Source organism: Vicugna pacos, chromosome 10 (assembly GCF_048564905.1).
Source record: "Vicugna pacos chromosome 10, VicPac4, whole genome shotgun sequence".
NCBI lineage: Eukaryota > Metazoa > Chordata > Mammalia > Artiodactyla > Camelidae > Vicugna > Vicugna pacos.
This window is the reverse complement of record NC_132996.1, coordinates 30,224,464-30,246,108: the sequence shown is the minus strand read 5'-3', so window position 1 is coordinate 30,246,108 and position 21,645 is coordinate 30,224,464. Positions and strand designations below refer to the sequence as shown.

Below are 21,645 nucleotides of genomic sequence, written 5' to 3'. Positions count from 1 at the left end.
AATTTTGCTTATTTTATATGTGGTTATTTATTTATTTTTCTTGAAGGCTGGGCTTTATGAAGGACACCTTGTCAGGGTACTTTAGGCCATCAATATTGTTGGCCTCACCATGAAGAGTTTCACTTTAGTTCTGATACGTGGTTAAAGTAAGAATACCTTACCTCATTTTAATTAGAAATTGAGCTAATTCTAAGACAGACCACATACTTTGTGATGACTGGTTTATTTCTGATTTACCTTTACTCTCGGCATTCCTTTGGTGGTCTGTTTCTGCTATTCCTTGGTAAATTCTGAGCTCCAATGCTCAATCCTACCCAATGCCATAAATACTGCTAAAGCTCTCTTCATATTACTAGCCTTTCTGAGAGCTTTTCTAAATTAAAAAAATGCAAAAAACATGCTGAGGAAAAAAGCCACTGAAGGCAAGCTTTATCTCTTTTAGCTTTTTCAGATTTTCTGAAATCCTGACCCACTTATCTTTGCTAATTTGTTAGTAATCCAATGCCTTAAAACATGTGTTTTAAATATTTTGTCCATTTTTTCCTAGTTTTTTTCCCCCTTGGAAAAACATTAATTGGAAACACCTACCTTATCATTACTGAAAGTAAAAATCCACCAAATATTCTGTCTTAAAATTTATGTTATCATAATCAAGTTATCAATAATTATTTGACTAAACTATAGCTTTTGTTGATTTCCTTTGCACACTAATTATGGGTTTTATACCACAAAATACTATTTTTTAATGTTTCCTTTAAAAATTGCTGCAGTATATTTTTTAAAAGTTTCCCCTTTGAAAAAAGTTTCAATTAAAATCTTAGTTATGTTTTTGAAAATGTCTTTATTTTGCCCTTGAATATGTATAATGTGTTAAATGAGCACTGACTTCTAAGTGCAAAATTATTTTCCATCAGGACATTAAGATTTTTTCTTAGTATCCACGTTTGCATTTGAGATTCTGATATCAGTCAGGTGATATTTTTCTTTTATTTGTGTTATTTTTTTCTACTTGTTTCAGTTGAACTTTCCTTCTCTTTTTCTTGTCATTTTTTCCCCCTGGGGAATGTTTTAAGATTTTCTCTTTATCCATTGTGTTTACAACTTTCACCAAATAGTATCTAAGTCTCCCTTGGCCTAATAGAAACTCTCTTAAGTCTTGAATAATTTTCAGCTCTGAAAACTTTATTATTTCCCCTTCTTTATTTTTATTTCACTTTCTAAAACTATTATATAGATATTAGATTTTCTGGATCAATTGTCTATGCCCGTTTACTTTTATGTTCTAGTGTCTGCTTCTGTCTTTTTATAGTATTTTGGTTACAACTGTTTTGTTTATATCTCACAGATAATAAAATCACTTCCAAACAAAGTCCATTATATTACTGTTATTTTATTGTTTTAAAATATGGTGGTATATTTTCAGAGCTCTTTACTGATCTGGAATGGCAATTTTTGCCGGTAAACTACTTGCATTTCAATAATTTAATATGTTTCTATGTAAATCACACCATGACTCTCCCAGGAGTGAGAGGGCAGTCTGTTATTGCTGCTATGTGTACCAGGACTTTCAGCAAGCAACCATTGCCTTAGCATGTGCAAAAATTTGGGAATACTATGATATTTTGGGAACTCCAAATTCCAAAATGAAGGAAGCATTATTTGTAAAGGAGGATACTTTAATTTAGTATATAGGGACACCTGGGAGATATTGGGGATTTGGATCCAGACCATCACAATAAAATGAATATTGCAATAAAATGAGTCACACAAACTTTTTGATTTCTGAGGGCATATAAAAATTATTTTTACACTATACTATTAAGTGTGCAATAGCATCATATCTAAAATATCAATGTACATACCTTAATTAAAAAGTGATTTGTAGCTAAAAAATGCCAAAGCAATTATAGTAGTAACATCACAGATCACTGATCCCAGATAACCGTAACAAATATAATAATAATATGTTTGAAATATTGCAGGAATTACCAAAATGTGACACATAGACATGAAGTGAGCAAATGCTGTTGGAAAAATGGCACTTATAGACTTGCTTTGTTCAGAATTGCCACAAATCTTCAATTAAAAAAATGCAGTATCTGCAAAGCACAATAAAGCAAAGAGCAATAAAATAAAATATGTCTGTACTCTGGGAGAGGATTCTCTTTAATTTTCTTCCTTTTGTTATGGATTCTGATCTGTTATTCATTATGACTTTACCAGTCTTGTCAATGTACTCCCCTTTTGTTTGTATAATACCTCCTTTATTTAAGGGTATGTCTCATGTTTTATTTGGAGTAAAGTAGCAATCAGTCTCATGTGAATCTCTGTGTACAAAATGTGGGGAAGTATTATTGGCACATTTATTCTATGAATATAGGCGTACATGTAGGAGCCCGATGATTGTCTCATGTTCTGCTCTGCTCACTGTACTTGTTGGCCTTGAATTTGGAAATAATTTTGTGCTTGTTTGAAAAAAAATTTTTCTAGAGAGCCTGTATTTAATTTATTTTAGGCTGCTGTTTATGTAATCTAATTTTCCATCCAACTTCCTTATCTTTTCTTGATTTTTTTTTGAAAGTATCTGATCTGTTGATGACATATTCTATTTTCCAATAATGTTATATATTTGTCATTTTATTTTTAGTTTATCGTTAATTTCAACATGGTTTTGAAAGAGAGCAGAAAATAAATATTTGTGCTTAAAATATCTTGACACAGAAATTAAGGCAGAATTTTACAACAAATATTTAGTCATAAAATGGCTAAATTAAGTGGATGTTTGGCCCCTTATTACTCTAAGGGATAAAGAATATAAAAATAGATAATACATGTGACAATTAATTAATGATTATAAAAACTTGTGGACATATTAGTTATTACTATTTTTTTCTACTGTTGCCTCAATATTAACTCTTCTCACTGAGATTAAATGATCATCATTAATAATATATTTTAAAAATTTTGATTTTGTATATTAAATTAATTAGAAATGTCATGGGATTGGGTGAACTGATTGCTATGGTAACTTTCAAATTCAGATTTGACTTTAAAGAATATTCTACTTAGGTCATTCATCCTTTAAATTTTTAAAAATTTTAAATTGCCATTGTTTCTTTTCTGTTGTCATTTTTGAAAACCTTGAATACATTGTTTATACCTACTTTATCCATTTTATATATCCTTGTTATAATCACTTTTTCACATTCCAAATTTTGTTTCTTTACAATCCAATTTCTGTTTCCACCCCCTTTCCTGTGTTTGCATTTTTGAAGTTTATGAATAATTTTCTTTTTTCTTCTTAAGTATGTCAATGCCCAAAGTCATCCAGTTAAAGAACAATAAACAAAATAAATAAGTATTAATCTTTGCTATCTCTTGCTACTGTATGGCTAAATTGTATGCCATGTCTCTTGTAGCTCATGACTGATTATCTCCCCTTTTATTTGCATTATAGCTATCTATATTACCGTTCTTGAATTACAAAATCATTTGCAACTAACTTTGTGTTTCACTAATTATCTCCCTTCTATCCTTCTCAAATGCTAACTGAGATAAGACTTTCTAAAATCCCACATAATCATTTACTTGCCTGTTTACAGACTTCAAAATGATTCAATTTTTAAATTAATAAACTTCAGGCTACTAGGACATCTTTTTCATCTTTCCAAAATATGACTCAATTGCTAAGAAACATCGTATCTTTTTATTATCTCTGTGTTTTTAACTAAATTGCTTTATTAATTGTTAAAAATATTTCCTATAATAATAATTTTCATTCATTCCACAGGCATTGTTAAACTCTGAGAAGAAAGGGCAATCCCAAATGACATAGTGTTAAATTTACCAGTTCACAAATGAGATTGTATGGTAGGGGCTTAGGGCTTAAGAAGAACTTCATAGAATCAGAAAATTGAGAGCATAGAAAGGGGAAAAAAACATAAAAGACCTGGTCTAATCCTTATCCTTTGCTTGCATATACTTTAGTAAACATTTTACTATTTATTTTTGGGCAGTACTTGATTATTTTTTGCGCTTAATACTTCTCATTGGCCATGTGATATCTAGTTGAATATCTCTTTGAAAGAAATCTTATCACTACCTGGAAGAGATCTAGAACACCATAAAATTTTAACAGAAAGTTCTTTCTTCAGTGAATAAAAGCTCTCTTCTTTGAAATTTACTCTTGTATGGCCTATTGTATGCCAGAGGTCAATAATGAATATTACTGCAGGTGCACATTTGGACACACACAAACACACGTACCTCCAACAATTACAGCCAATACTTCTTTTTGATGAACATATATTATATATAATTTATATATAAATAATTGACAATTAATTTTGGTGAAACAAATTTCTTTATTAATTTTATTACACATTTCAGTCTTCTAAGACTTTATACCTTCATAACATGAATAAATTACCTCTCATTCAATCTTTTTTTAACAAAGATACTCTGTACCCACTCCTGGATCTGTTTGGTCCTGATCCCATAAATGACTGGGTTGAGGGCAGTGGGGATGACTACATAAAAATTAGCCAGAAGGATATGGATATACTGGGGGATGCTATGACCAAAACGATGGGTGAAGAAGGAGAAGAGAGCTGGGCCAAAGGAGGCTAAGATAACACAGATATGAGAACTACAGGTATTTAGAGCCTTTAGGTGGGCATCTTGGGAAGGGAGGTGAAAGATGGCATATAAGATCCTAGCATAGGAGATAATGATTAGAAGCACATCCAGAAACAAGATAGAAATATTCCCAAGACCATAGTAGACATTGGCACTAATGCTGGCACAAGCCAGGCATGCCACTCCCATGTGCTCACAATAGGTATGAGGCAGCCGCAGGAGGAGAAAAATGATGGGAACAATCATGCTTAAGCTTCTTAGAACTACCACCACAGCAATCACACCAATGACTCTGTTGGTGAGGATCATGCTGTACCTGAGGGGGTTGCAAATCGCCACATAGCGATCAAAACCCATGGCAAGAAGTGCAATGCCCTCCATGACCGTAAAAAAGTGGATAAAAAAGACTTGAGCAATACAGCACCCAAAGCACAGCTCCTGAAGGCTGAACCAGAAGATACCCAGCATCTTGGGGATGGTAGCTGTAGAAAGACTCAGGTCAATCACTGACAGCATGGCCAGGAAGTAGAACATGGGTTGATGAAGGCTATGATCAGTCAGATAACAAACAGAATGATAACATTTCCAACAAGAGCAGTCAGATTCACCACACAGAAGGGCAAGCCAAACCAGATTTGTGCAACTTCCAACCCTGGAATTCCCAGCAACAGGAATGAAGATGGACGGGACTCGGTGAGATTGGGAGAAGACATTCTTCTGCAAGCTGATGCTGACATGGTTTTTAAAAAATTGTTGCTGGTCACTATTGGACAGCTTATCCACAGTTAATTGACATCTACAGAAATCAAAAATAAAAAAAATCCCGACACAAAGGACTGCCATTAGGAATAAGTTTCTCTAAAGACCTTTGGTTCTTTTTCCTTTTTCAGCTCCATAAGTTGAGAGCTGAGGTGCCAGTTAGAAGCTAACACTGTGTCTTTCTTTAAATTATGGATTCAAAGTAAATAAATGCACTAACACTCCTCTTCCTCAAAAAATAAATACTACTGGGAAATAATTAAATTTATAATAATAATAACTGCCACAATAATAATAGCTATCATTAATTTGATTCCTACTGTTTTTCGTTTTTACCATTATTTGTATATATTATCTCATTTCATTCTCCCTACAATTCTATGGCACAAGTTCTGCTTGTATCTGGCTTATGTAAGAAAAAGGTTTTGATATGTTAAGTAACTCCCCATTGCTTCCAAAACGAATAAGCATCAGAATCAAGATTTGAAATTAGTTTGCAACTAGGCTCAGGGATACTGAACTGGACCCGTGTTTGCAAACCTGTTAAAAGAGGTAGTGAAAGGAGGGAGAAAAAAAATAGGGGATGAGGATGAATGAAAGGGCTTGGTATAGCCAAAACTACCACAAAGAGGCATGGATCTGAAATATTTATGCTATCAGATATTGAGATTGTCTATAAGGCTATGATGATATGACACTGTTTGTTACTGGCAAAAAAATAAAATAAAAAGGCACAAAAAGAGACAGTGGAATAGAATTAAGTCTAGAAGCAGATTCACATAATTCTAGGGGCCCAGTAGTTAAAATTAAGGTATCTTTAAGTAGGAATTTAAGATAAGTTGTCAAGGGGGTATGATAGTCTGTGGTTTCCTCTCCATAAGTTCTTTTTCAAGAACTTGTTGACTTCTGTAACTGTTGAGAGAAATGTGACATTGATCTGATCTAAATAACTGCAAAATTTAAGGCACAGTTTCTAAGACTATCCTCATTTCTGACCTCAATTGCAAGTTCAGGGGTTTTCCCAAACTACACTGGGGTTTAGTAATTCACTAGAAAAACCACAGAACTCACTGAAAGCCATTATACTCATGGGTATAGTTTATTATAGGGAAAGATCAAAATCAGAAAAGAAAGAAAGACTTAGGGTACAGTGTGAGGTTTCCAAATGTGAAGCATTCATTGTACTCTCACATGGAGTCAGGATGAAGTACCCTGCTGACATTAAAGTGTGACAATATGCATGGATTCAGACTGCTAATCAAAGACGCTTGCCTGACCTCAACGTCCAGAGTTTTTACTGTCTTCATTACCTATAGTTGATTGATTGATAGATTCAATCTCCAGGTTGATGGGTGCCGCATGACACAAAGCTCCCACCCTAAGTTACATTGTTGGTCTTTATGGCAAGGCCAGATCCAACTCTAAGATCTAGTTTGGCCAATCCTCACCTTAAACAAAGACACTCCTATCAGATATGACATTGATTACTTCCTAGAAGCCAAGAGCAAAGGCCAAACCTCTCTCTGGGCAAGGCCAAATTCTTTACTATGCATCTACTTCTTTAGTTACAAAGTTTTTTGTTTTTGTTTTTGTGGTTTTGTTTTTTTGTTGTTGTTGTTTTTTTTAGTATTTCTGCAGCTGTGCTTCTCATTTCATGCCTTATCCTGGGACATGGCATCAATGATTAATTCATATCTCCAAATAATCAAGTTTGAATTCAGTTTAATCCTTTTGAAATATAAAGCATGGAGAAAAACCAAGCTGATCACCATGTTGTATTCTTTTTTACATCAGGGTAGGTGTTCAGTCAGTATAAGCATAGGGGAGTTCAAGTTCATTACTCTATTCTCATTTACCTACTACAGCTTTTGTTTTGTTCACTTTGTGTCTCACTCACTATCATGGCAGTATGTGTAGAAAAAGAAAAAAATAAACCATAAAATATTTAATATTAATGGCATCGTGACATGGAATGGAGTCTTGAATCTGTTCTTACTGGCCTTGTGACCTAACATAAGTTACATCGTGTTCTGTTTCAGTTTTATCTAGAAATAAGTGGAGTGCTGTCTACCTCCTATTATTATTGGATGGGATAAATGAGGTTGTGTATGCCTGAAATATTATAGGTGCCCAGTAAGTACTTTCTCTACAACTTCTTCCCATCTTAATACTCCTCCTACCTCTCCCCAGACCACTGATCTGTGCCACTTTATTCTTTACCCCAGTACTCTAGGTCTTAACTCAGTATCTATGAATCCAAATTCCAATCTTAGGCACACATTGCACAGCCTGAGCACAAGCACTTACCAAGTTCTCTGCCTGCTGTCTAGGAATCATGTAGCAACTGAGAATCCAGTTATTTATTTAAATTTTTAGATCAGAGCCTCAATATACCTTGGGATGTTAACAGATGTCTTTGTGTGTATATATTGAGGGAGATGTGTAATGAAATCTCCAGATGCCAGACAGTCTGAGGCATTCAAATTAAAATGAATGGGAATTCCCTTTGGTCACCGCACAAGCGAAAGTGAAGCTCTAAGGGAATCTCAGTGAACCTTGCTGCTTGCTAGTTGGTCAGTTGTCAATTCTTGTGATTTCACATAATGTTAATGACAGTTCATATTTAATCATTTTTTCTTCCTTACTTCTTATCTTTCTCTCTTTTAGTTTTTGGAATGCTGGGACTAATCCATTGGGCTCTATTGGGCATCTGTGTAACCAACAATTTTTTTTTTATAATGGTGAAATACACATAATATCAAAATTTACCATTTTGACCATTTTTAAGTTTGCAATTCAGTGGCACTTAGTACATTTACAGTATTGTACAACTATCACTACTATCTAGCTTCATAACATTTTTATCATTCCAAAAGGAAATTTGTACTCACCAAGCAATCACTCCACATTCTTTCTTTTCTCCTGCTCTTGGAAACCACTAACCTGCTTTCTGCCTCTATGAATTTTCTCTAGGAATTAATTCTATGTATTTCATATAAATGGAGTCAGATATATGAGAACTTTTGTGCCTAGCTTTTTCACTTAGCATAATGTTTTAAAATTAGATCCATGTTGCAGTGTATGTCAGTATTTCATTTCTTTTTTATATCTATTGTATGGATTAAACCATTTTTGTTTATATACTCATCAGTTGATAGACCTTTGGGTTGTTTCCATAGTTCTTCTATTGACAATTGTGCTGCTACAAACATTCCCATGTAAGATTTGTTTGAACACCTGTTTCCAATTCTTTGCAGTATGTATCAAGAAGTGGAATTTTGGGGTCCTATGGTAATTCTATGCTTAATTCTTTTTTAAATTGAGATATAGTTATTTACAAAATATATTTTAAGTGTACAACATAGTAATTCAAAAATTTTATGGATTATACTCCATTTATAGTTATTATAAAATATTCATTGTATTTCACGTTGTACAATATATCTTTGTAGTTTATTTTTTTATACATAGTAGTTTGTACCTCTTAATCCCCTCCCCCTATTTATACCCCTTCTTTCCCCACTGGTAAATGCTAGTTTGTTTTCCATAGCTGTGAGTCTGTTTCTTTTTTTGTTGTATTCACTAGTTTGTTTTATTTTTTAAATTCTACACAATGTGTAGAACAGTATTTGTCTTTCTCTGTTTGACTCATTTCAGTAAGCATAATACCCTCTAAGAACACTCCAGGATGCTCTTTGACATAAATCATACCAATATTTTTTTGGCTCTGTCTCCTAAGGCAAAGGTAACAGATGCAAAAATAAACAAACGGGGCCTAACTAAACCTAAAATCTTCTGCACAGCAAAGGAAACAAAGCAAAAAGACAATCTACTGAATGGGAGAAAATCCTTGCAAATGATAGGACTGATAAGGGGTTAATATCCAAAATATATAAACAGCTCGTGCAACTCAATATCAAAAAACAAACAATTCGATTAAAAAATGGGCAGAAGACTTCATAGACATTTTTCCAAAAAAGACATATAGATGGCCAACAGGCATATGAAAAGATGCTCAACATCATTAATTATTAGAGAAATGAAAATCAAAACCACAATGAGATATCACCTCACACCTTCAGAATGGCTATCATCAAAAATACTACAAATAACAAGGGTTGGCGAGGATGTGGAGAAAAGGGAAACTTGTATACTGTTGGTGGAATGTAAATTGATGCAGCCACTGTGGAAGACAGTATGAAGGTTGAGGTTCCTTGAAAAATTAAAAATGGAAATGCCATATGAGCTACTAATTTCACTTCTGAGTATTTCCCTGAAGGAAACAAAAACATTAATTTGAAAATACATATGCACCTCTATTTTCATTGCAGTATTATTTACAACAGCTAAGATATTGAAGCCATCTAAGTGTCCATCATTAGATGAATGAATAAAGGAGATGTGGTACATATACATAGTGGAATGTTACTCAGTGATAAAAATGAAGTCTTACCATTTGCAACAACATGGATGGATCTATTGGATATTATGTTAAGTGAAATAAGTCAGACAGAGAAAGACAAATACTGTATGATTTCCTTATGTGTGGAATCTAAAAAACAAAGCAAACAAACAAAACAAAATGAAAACAGACTCATAAATACAGAGAACAAATTGGTGGTTGCCAGAGGAGAAAGAGGTTCCAGGGGTGAAATAGGTGAAGGGGATTAAGAAGTACAAACTGCCAGTTATAAAATAAGCCATGGGAATGTAATAAACAGCATAAGCAATATGGTCAATAATATTGTATTAACTTTGTGTGAGAACAGATGGTTACTAGACTTATATGAAATGGTGGTCATTTCATAATGCATGCAAATTTCAAATCACTATGTGGTACACCTGAAAGTAACATAATATTGTATGTCAACTATATTTCAATAATAATAATAACAACAACAACAACAATAATAAATAATAAATAATTCTCTGGAGTCTATTAACTACACCAAAGTCCCCAAGATACTATTAGGCCCCATCCCAGGGGAAGTAAGTTTATAAGAAAAAATATAAATACCTTCCACTCAGCATAATAAATAGCATGCCCCAAGAAGATAACACGGGATGTTTACTAGAGACTCAGAGACTAAGGTAAGTTATATCATGGTTAGGCTGTAAAAATAGCAAGAGGAATGGGGAAAGAAATCACTTATGCCAGAGAGTATGGAGAGTTGGAGGAAAAATGAAAGTAATAAAACAAGATGAAGTGAGAGTGGACACTCATAACCCGCCGATGCTGCACTTTTATCTACATGTTCTCGTACCTATGATTGTGCAGAATCTCACATGCAGAACTACAGGGTGAAAGCTGGTATGGAAGGAGACGCACTAATATGTCCTGTATCAGTTTTACTTCTGTTTCTGACCTTGTGTACAGGTGCACAAATGTGAATAGCAAGAGGCAAGAACTAGCTTTCTAGAACTGCTTTTGAGTTAATGAATTTGTTAATAAATGAATCACGAAGCATGGCTCTGATGAACAGACTTCTGTGAAAATAAGACTTAGGGCTGGAGGGGATGAAGCCTCTGAGAAAGGGAACAGCAGGATGGCCATGAGGCTGCAAAATTAGGACAGGATGAGGAAGATGGTATACATTCTCCTTATGTTCCTCTGTTCCAGGAAGTGGGAGCATGGATATTTGGAGGGTGGTGGCTGTTGGTGGGATATGGTGGAGAGAGCAAATGCCACCTTGAAGTAATGACTGCTGGAGAGCTGAGTAAAATCTCATGTAGCACATTGAAGTTAGAAGGTCAAATGAGAGGCTGGGACCAGTCTTATTTCTGAACCCAGCAGAGACTGAAAAATATATGAATACGTGCTGAAATAATAGGTCAGTATACATTATAAAATGATTAAATGATTGGCTTTGATAAGTGTTTACAGATGGAAATGATGTTGACTCAGAGAGGAAGGAACTTTCAAACCTGCCTAGAAAATCCACAGAATAAATGAAGTTGATTTTCATGGGATGAAACCATGTTTATTTTCTAAGTTTCTGCTGTATGGAGCCCTTAAGAGAGACTAGGCCATCAGACAATTGAGTTTGGTCATTATCTACTGGATTTCTGGATCAGGTCATTGAGAGAATAAGAGATTTCTTTTTTATGTTCTGGCTGGCCACTGTGCATTTATTTTCACTTTATCCTTGCTCTTCACTCCATTTGCAATAAAACGTAGTTCCTTCTTTGCATGAAGAATTGTTCCGTGAGTCTTAGCATAAGCCTAACCTCCTCCATACAATTTTTCTTGACCCATTTCTACACCTATAACATTCTGTGCGTACTTCTAACATAGCACTTGCAATACAATTTTCAAATTTCATCTTTGGAGTTTTATCTCCCTTTCCACTCAGTGGTCTCGAGAGTCTGTGACCAATTGTATTCAAACTTGTATTCAAATTTCCTAATCAAGGCTGGTAGAGGACCCCTTAAATGTTTGATGGACTAAATTGTGAAGAGTACCTCTCCACTTACCTTGTATATTCTCCACTAATGAAAGACAGAAAACTATCTCCGATAGTTTCACATTACAAAACTGAGAACTTCCGCTGTCTCCTATTCAGCCCTAGGAGTCCAAAGTTACCCCACAGATATGTACATAGCATATATAAATATATTTCTTGAGATGATTTCCCAAAGTAGCATATTCTCTCTCATTTTTACTACTGTTCATAGGTTTCAAATGACACAGGCAGCAAGTCTTAACATGGCTTTAAAGTAGGATATACTTACCTTCCTGGAAATTTATCCCTGATGGATGCTTCTCAACTCTGACTCCCCTCAACATCCAAATATTCCTAAATTTGAAGCCAAGCTTTTGGCACAATTGCACACATTAAATTTCCACATTTTTATGCAACTAGTTTTTCCCCACAAAGTTGTACAGTAATAAGCTCCTTTGTTTGCTTCAAATTTTTAATATATTATAACTAAGTTCAGAATTCCCACATATTCTAGATGAGTGCTATGAAATAAAGTCACTTGATAATTCCTTTCTGTAATACCGTAAGGGAGACATCCATAAAGACGTGAGAGCTGGGATAGACTCTTGGTCAGAACAAAGGTTTAGGATATCTAATACGCTCTCCCCTTTCCCCATGGATACAAGGCAGAGATGTATTTGAAAGTTGCCTAGCCTAGAATATTTAATCTCCTCTCCCCCAGCTGGCCTATATCTGGATAAGTTCTTTACTGAATGTGTTTTCTTACACAATCTTCAAATGATAGGCTTATCTAGATTTAAATGATCTCTTAATCCATGTTGCAACATAACTGCAAAATACTCTGTCAAATATTTTCCTCTCCTTATCCATTTTCCAAATTTGATGGATAATTTTTTTCAAAAACAAATTATGATGAGAACTGAGTTATTTTATAAAATAGCACATTGAAATTTCTTGCTGTGCTGTCTCTTCTTAATCATTCACTTATTTATGAACTTTTTAAACGTTTATGTGGCAGAGTTTTTCATGCATATGGAAAACAAAGATAAATTGTTTCTTCTGCTCTAAAAACCAGACCATCTAGCATTCACAAGCATCATAAAATGCATAAACATACACTCAAGTAGGATTATGCACACTATATTTGGGGGCTTTTGGATTCTCTAATAGGATAATTGTTGAGATTGCAAATACCAAAGAAATCACTACACACATTAAACAAAAGTATGTGGAACACTATCAAATACACAGACTCTGAAATTTTATTCTTTCCATTTATTTCTGGCTACTCTCCAGAGTTTGAATTTCTGCTATGCAGAGAATGTTATTCTGCCCTCTTTTGTTTTTATCAGTCTTTTCATTTGGGAAAGTGGCAGTGGAGTACGCTTGTTTCCATTCCTGATGCTGTATGATGCTCAGGAGAGGCTGGCACAAGAAAGTGAGGAGTGTATTTAGTCTCCTTTCCTTTAAATTTTTTTGGTATAATTGATATGTAAAATTGTGTAAGCTCGAGTTATACAACGTGTTAATTTGATACATTTATATATTAGAATATGATTACCGCCATAGCTTTAGCTGTTATCCCTATCACCTTACATAATTATCATTTCTTTTGTGTGATGAGAACATTTAAGATTTCGTCTGCTGGCAATCTTGAAGTATATAATACAATATTGTTTTCTAAACTTATTATATAACTTTTTTGAATAGAAACAAAAGAAGATTACAGTGTTCTTTCGGGTTTTAGCAGGAATCTGGACAAATGGAGAAGTGGAGCATGGATCACTAACGGGAAGTCAGTAATTGTCTGTGATATAGACAGCAAGAAAGATTGTGGCAGAAAGAATGTCTATGCCAAATGACACCCAGTTCCATCCTTCTCCATTCCTTTTGCTGGGCATCCCAGGGCTAGAAGATGTGCACATCTGGATTGGATTCCCCTTTTTTGCTTTGTATCTTGTTGCACTCCTGGGGAATGCTGTTATCCTGTTTGTGATCCAGATGGAACATAGTCTCCATGAGCCCATGTACTACTTCCTGGCCATGTTGGACTCCATTGACCTGGGTTTGTCCACGGCCACCATCCCCAAAATGCTGGGCATCTTCTGGTTCAGCCTCAAGGATATCTCTTTTGAAAGCTGCCTTTCCCAGATGTTCTCCATTCACTTCTTTACTGCAATGGAGAGCATTGTGTTGGTGGCCATGGCCTTTGACCGCTCCATTGCCATTTGTAAACCCCTTCAGTACACCATGATCCTCACCAGCAAAATCATCAGCATGATTGCTGGCATTGCTGTTCTGCAGAGCCTGTGCATGGTGGCTCCACTGGTGTTTCTTCTCCTGAGATTGCTTTTCTGTGGGCACCATGTCATCCCTCATACCTACTGTGAGCACATGGGTATTGCCCGTTTAGCCTGTGCTAGCATCAAAATTAACCTAATATTTGGTCTTGGGAATGTGGCTATTTTATTATCAGATGTGCTTCTTACTACTCTTTCCTATGTCAGAATCATCTATACTGTCTTCTGTCTGCCCTCCTGGGAAGCCCAGTTCAAAGCTCTCAATACCTGTGGCTCCCACATTAGTGCTATCTTAGCCTTTTTCACACCAGCATTTTTCTCTTTCTTAGCACACCATTTTGGCCACGATATTCCTCGATACATGCACATCTTCTTAGCCAACCTATACGTGGTTGTTCCACCAGCCCTCAATCCTGTAATCTATGGGGTCAGAGCTAAGCAGATTAGGGAGCGAGTTTTGAAGAATTTTTTTTAAAAAGATCAGCAGTCTTAGAATGTTTAACAGTTCGTATTTCCTCTATATGCTTATTAGAAGGGGTTTTATTGTCTAAGAAGATAGAAGACAGGGAGGAAAAGCGATTATGAACAGTAATGACATCCTTTTCTCCATAATCCTTTGAGTTTAAGGATAATAATAAATTTGCTGACAATATTATCTCAGTAAGGATTCTATCTTTTACAAAGTGCTTATATTTATGTTGTTTGTTCATCAGGATAGCCCTGTGAAATAATGTTTGTAAGTTTGTAAGTTTTCAGATGAATCCTTTGATTCTTTGGATTCTAAAGATTCACCTGAAAATTACAGCTGTTAGTGGGAGGTAGATAATTGAGTCAGGTAGTTTTAAAATTGTACAGTTTCTGGATGACCAGAGGAAATATGAAAGCAACAGAATAAAGTTTTCTTGGAGGCTGTAGATAATTTTGGTGGCAGGATCCTAGAAATAATAATAATAATTTTGGTGGCAATGACATTATTTAGCATCATTAGCACTTAGTGCTCTAGATAATTTACTTATACTAACACATCTATTTCTTATGTGACTTCTATGATGTGGTTACCCTTAGTATTTGCATTTTCATATGAGTAAACTATGAATCAGAAAATTCTTCATAAGAAGTTATGATCATAATTTTGACTCCAGGCACCTAGGGAAACAGAAGAAGCCATGCATTTAGAAATGAAATAAATAGAGGGGGGGGAAATGGTACATAATTATGAAAGATACATTCATTAAATTAATATTTATGAACTTCTACATATGTTCAGTTGTAGGTGGCTGTTTGGTGATAGAAATATGAAAAGACAAATCCTACATCCTGAGAAACCCATGTGGAAAAGTTAGGCTATTAAGGCTAAGAATATTACACTATGGATTGCATATTAATTTATTTGGGAGTCACTTTTTAGAAATTGTGTAGTAATATCCAATAAATATTCCAGATATTGGGCCGATACATTGAAGACTGCCAAACAAAACTAGAAATATACTTAGCTTCTTTTCACCTTCTAAAATAAACATATGAAAAATTACTGACCTAGTCCATTAAGGAGGTGTTATTTGAAATTACATTCAAGAGGGTCTGCCAGAGATGTATTATCTCTTTATTTAAGTTGAAACTTCTGATTCTTCATCAGTTTATGAGCATGTATATTATACTGCATGACCAGAAAATGTCATAGAGAAAAGTTTTAAAAATTAAATATTGTCTTCTAAATCTTGTAGTTAATTCTAGCAAAAATACTGTAAACAGGATAACATAGATATTCGTATATGATACTTAGTAAAAAATCCATAGACTACCTATCCACATACTACTACATTAAATTTTTTTTGTATTTAGAAAATCTTATAAACCAAGAGAACATACCCAGGCAAATGAATGAACAAACATCAGACAAGTTTAGTCAAGCTAGCCTGTGTATTCAAAGCCTTCTGATTCTAAGTAAGGCAAGAAAGCCCTAATCACCCAAATAGACAACAGAGGAACTTATCTGTTAGTACATTAACAAGCAAAAAGAATATTATCATCTTCAGATATAAGTAAATGTAAAAAATTAATAACATTATCTACAGAAACTTGGGCCTTTGAATAAAATAATCACAGTAAGAAAATAATTTTTGAAGACTTTTGAGGAAGAATATATAGATAACCAATATGCTTTTTAGAAAACAGAGGATGAAAATGAGAATATTTGCTTGACACACTTGGGTTAGACATTACTTGTGTTTACCAACATTTCCAGCTTTCTTTTTCTTCCAGGAACATGGGAGGATTCCATTTGTTCAATCTTTTGCAGTTAGACTTGGACTTGGGGCTTGTTATGGTAAATAAAATATTTGTAGATAAAATTATCTATATAGACCTGACCTGTGTCAATTCTGAGTGAAAATTTAAGAGTAATTATGTGCTTTTCCATTTTTCTCCCCCAGCTCTTGTGTTCACTGAAGGCTTTCATTAAAATGCAGTGTCCTAAAATTCTGTCCTTTATCAGAATAGATCCCTGAGTGTCTATAATAGAGTCTCCCCCCCACCCCAAAGCCTGTATTAGTTACATAGTATGAACAAGAAGAAACCTTTGATTCTTTAACACACTGATATTTGAGAGCGGGTGGGTGATGCCTCAGCATTATCTAGGTTATCTTGAGTGGTATCATATTCATGAACAGAAAAGTGTCCGAGGACAGCCAAGAATAGCCATGTTTTCTCTGAAGAAATTATACTTCCAGAAGTTAAGAGCTGTTCTAAAGCTATATTAGTGAAGAACTATAGTAAAGCTGTAGTAATTGAGAAAGTGTGGCTTTGGTGCAGGTATAGAAAACCAGTGCAATGTTACTGAATAGAGAGTCCAGGAACAGACTCACAGATACACGTTTACCTGAATTATAGCAGACATAACATTAGAGTATGGTGACAAAAGATGATATTTTCAATAAAAAATACTGGATCAATTGGAGAGCCACATGAATGAATAATGAACCTTGGTGTTTATTCCCACATCACACCAAAAAAATCCTTCCCAAGTGAATTGTATACATAAACTTGAAAGAAAACACAGTACAACTTCTGGACTAAAAAGAGGGTATTTTCATAACTTTCCAATAGGAACAGATTATAAAACAAGACAGTACCTACACGTATACATGCTAACAGTATGGGAAATGTATTGCTTAATCAGTGTATACTAAAATTAATAACAGATACACCATTAACAGAGAAGAGGACAGGCAAACCAAATGACTTGTATTACAGAATATTTACAGGGCTCCTATAAATTATAAGAAAAGGCGACACCACATAGAAAACTTAGCAAAGGACTTGTTTGGGGATTTTGCAAATGAGGATATCCAAATTTCTAATGAACATGAAAAGATGCATCACTTCCTTAATAATATGGGGAATACATTTAAAATCCCCAAACAGTTCCACTATATTCTGACCAGAATGGGTAAAATAAAAAATGTTAAGTAGTAGCAAGTATCTGGAGCCACTAGAATCCTCTCATACACTGCTGATGTGAAGGTAAATTGGTAAAATCATTTTAGAAAATTGCTTGGCAGTATCTCAGAAAGTGGGTCATGTACGTATCCTATGGTCCCTATGAATCTACCAAATTAAAGTATTGCATAAATTTACCTGAAGATATGTACATCATAGATCACAGAAACACTGTGTGTAACAATAATTGATACATCTCAAATGTATATTAATAGTAGAATGTATAAAGAAAGCATGATATATTTAAACAGTGAAATTCTATGCAACAATGAGAATGAGTAAACTATAAGCAACAAATGAGTCAGATATAAAAAAGTTTATATATGTATTTAGATTTGTATATATATATTTATATTTGTGTGTGTGTATATATATATAGAACAGGAGTATGATAACACAAGGGCTGAATTATCAAATTAGATTCACATAAACCAATACCAGTAATTTATCCATATTATTATGTCTAGTTATTAGCATATTTATAAAGGAAATTAACTGGAGTAATAGTTTTTTCCTGGACCTCCCAGGGTGGAAGAGAAAAATTTTCAAGTTTGCTGCTAATCTTTTGTTTCCTTGTGGGCAAACATAGTTTATGGTGTTAGAAGTCAGGATTGTGGTCACTTTTTGCAGGTAACTGGGAGCTGATATAAGGTGGATTCTGAATTACTAGTAATATTCTATTTCTTGATCTGTTTGACGCTGACACTGAAAATTTATTAACCCTAAGCTTGCTGTTTCATGCGTTTACCCAGAAGTCTGTTATACTTTAATATAAAGTATACTAAAATATATCTTGAGAAATAATGAGCACCTAAAAGTACAAAACTTTTAGAAGACCACATAAAAGAAAATCCTTGTGACTTTGGCTAATGCAGTTTTCTTAGATATGAAACAATTCTTAAAGAAAAAAATTAATTGAACTTCATTAAAAAAAGAACAAGAATATGCAAAACATATCTGAGCACATACTCGATCCTAAATAAGTGCTCAATGGCTTAGCTGACTTCTTGATCAAGTAAATGATATTTGCTGAAGAAAGTGATATTCTCATTAGAGAATATAACAGCCTTGGTGAACAAGATGGAAAAATTATTGGCTGGCTTAGATATTATTCTTGTGGGACTGATGGCAAGAAAGTAACTAGAAATAGTCGGTTGTTAGAGAATGAGAAATTCTTGCAAGTTGGAAACCTTCAGGGTGAAATTTGACAGTCCCAAAGGTTTTCTTTGCCCATTTTCTTTCTTATGCCCTTAAACCTATGGTGAGAACTTGTGAATTCATTGTCTTTCATGCTTTCATCTTACGGAGCCCTAGAAGAACAGCTCCTCCTAGTCACGGAGAGGATTTTCCATCCCAGGAAGCTTTACTCTTTGAACCACAGTTATGGTGCTGAGACATGCTTGGACATGCTTATTAGTCAGGATTGTAAAGTCTTTCCATATTGGCTATTCCTGAGGCTGGTGAGTTGGGTAGAGGTGTAGCTGTTGCTATATGTGTTTGAACATAGAGATTGGGAAAGTTTGGGCTTGGATCTATTGATTTAATCCCCTCATTAACTTTACATGTGATGCAAAATGATTTGGAGGAGATAAACCAAAATATTTCACATGCTTATTTCTAATGAGTCGAACTGCAGGTAATTCTGCATATTTTAGTGTTTTATCACTTTTTACAAGTATTCCTACTTTTAATGACAAGAAAAAAACTTAACAGTCAACCAAACAACTTGTTTTACTGAATTTCTCTCTCCTCCTCATCATTCTCTCTCCCTCTCCCACCTGTCTTCTATTTTCTCTCTCTCTTTCTGTATCTATTTTCCCCTCCATCCCATTTCTAATTCTCTCTTTTAGCCTAATTCTACTAAGCTATATCATACTATATTTAATATCCAAAAATGGCATTCTCAAGTTTCTTTTAAATCAAATCAATGCATTTTGTATTTTTATTTCATTGTCACTAATGGTAAAGAGCTTTTATAGCTTAAACCCTTCAGATTCCAAAAAATATGTATCTTCCTAAGAGCATACAATGAATTTTTTATTCTGATTTATGTATATATGACTACATGTTTATAAACATATTCATTCTTGCTTTAGTCTTCCACATTATAAGCAATTTTAGCATTAAATATATAAGCTGTACAGAAAACACAACAATTGAAAAATAATAGTGAGATTTTAAAAATGGCATCATTTTTTCTTTCCTATAAAAATGGCTGTTGGCAGAACTCACTCATTACTCACTGACTCTTTCAGTCTACATTTTTTTAAAACTATTTTAAAAAAAATATTAAGATCAAGCTTGGAAAAAGTAAGATGATCATCTTTCCTTCTCCCAGATCATGAACATTATTTATTTATTTAGCTATTCATCTGTCTATCTATTTTGTATGGATTGGAAGGTGGATCTCATTTGAAGTGAATTTTATCTGATATATAGCAGTTGCTTCTGAACTAGGCCTGCTCAATGTTGTACAAAGGAACAATTCTGATCTCATAGACAGGTCCGCCTTTATCCAGGACTGTAGAATACCTGATGGCACGTATTTCTGGCTTTAACACAATTCTTGAGCTGTTGTTGTTCATCCTATGTAGCAATAAAGATCTCTTAGGGGAATAAAGTTCTTTTAGATAGGTGACACACAGAATGAGGTTGCTTCACAGGAATTTTTCTCCCATTTTCTCTTCTACATAGGAGCCTCCTGAATTGTCTTACAAGGCTAAGGCTTTGATTTCAGATTTCACAAGTCTTTGGTGTCATCCTTCTGCCCCTTACACAATTCTATTTGTTTAGGTACTCTAACATAGAGTAAATAATTATTTTATACTGAAAACAAGTTGACATTGTAAATGATTGAATAACTCAGATTTTGGAAAATGTACCACCATGAAACTATTTTATTGATGTTTCATTGATGCCATAGAACAGCACAATAGTCAGGAGTTTCCAGGAGAAGAATAAGTTACACATAAATAAATCTATAATCATATTTTAGTTCCCATTTCTGATTGTCACAATCACCCACTTTTACTAAACTTTCCCTAGAATGTCTGCTTGTATTTTCCTTTTATTACATCATAGGCCCATTGTTAGTCTCCTTGTCAGGAAAGCCTCTGATCAGAGTTTTATTTTTCACGTGTGCTCACAGGATCCTTTTCTGAGGTTTATGGTTTTGCTTCTCATTTTTCCATCCTCAGGTGCCAGATGTACTGTATGATATCTGTTCCCTTTCTTCTAACATGAGAACTTTTGATCATGAGTTACTTTATTTAGTCTTTTTCTAAAAAAATGTTTTGGGTCACAGCTATCTGCCAGTTGCTATGCTAGAGAAATAATGATGCGCAAAACCACTCCTGGCCCCTGATGAAACTCTGCATGAAGCTTGCAATTACATGGGAACTCAGACATTGATTAAATAGACGTAAGAGAGCTATGTAGTAGAATAGGAGGGTCCTGGGAGAGAATATTGCAAGTCAACACACAGAGTTCAGTAAAGTCTTTCTGAACATGGGTAATGAAGTTAGAGACCTGGAGGATTAACAGGAGGAAGATGCTGGTTCCTCTTTCTTTTCCTCACTTCATCTTGGGGATCCTCCCAACAGGTACATTTCCACATTTAGAGATTTTTATCTTCCTCTCTTTTCTCTCACAGAGTCCTGCCTCTTTTGTTCTTAGAATCTACTTTGATATACTAAAATCTTAAGTGCGCAGTGTACTGTGCAACGCCCTAACTTCCTTGGTTTCTAGGAAGAGGTCAATTTTCCTATTATTAGTACTACTTCATCCTCTTCAAAGATCTATTTTTATGGATTATAATTAAGAATGCACTCATATTTGGTTCCCTATTCTTTAGAAATGTATATTTAGACCAATTACATTTGTAAAATAGCAACAGGTGGTAAAGAGCAAGGATGAGTAATTGGGAAGAGACCAGAGGGTGCTGACTATGAAGTCAACGTAGTTCAAGAAACTGGATAAAGTCTCACTGCTTGAGACTAAGCAGAAAT

At 34.5% G+C, this 21,645-nt stretch overlaps 1 protein-coding gene, 1 long non-coding RNA gene and 1 pseudogene across 2 annotated transcripts in view; 2 read left to right on the top strand and 1 right to left on the bottom strand.

The window, feature by feature from the left end:
- The window catches only part of LOC140698699 (uncharacterized), a 164,601-nt gene that overhangs the window by 85,952 nt on the left and 57,004 nt on the right, over window positions 1-21,645 (top strand). The window lies entirely within an intron of this gene.
- On the bottom strand, window positions 4,426-5,351 carry LOC102536415 (olfactory receptor 52E8-like; annotated as a pseudogene).
- LOC102536159 (olfactory receptor 52E8-like) lies at window positions 13,686-14,615 on the top strand. The gene has a single exon (XM_072969369.1). The coding sequence runs from the start codon at window positions 13,686-13,688 to the stop codon at window positions 14,613-14,615; it is 930 nt and encodes a 309-aa protein (XP_072825470.1).

What these genes read in the sequence shown, in the direction of transcription:
- LOC102536159 (XM_072969369.1), top strand. Translation starts at nt 13,686, where the DNA reads ATGTCTATGCCAAATGACACCCAGTTCCATCCTTCTCCATTCCTTTTG.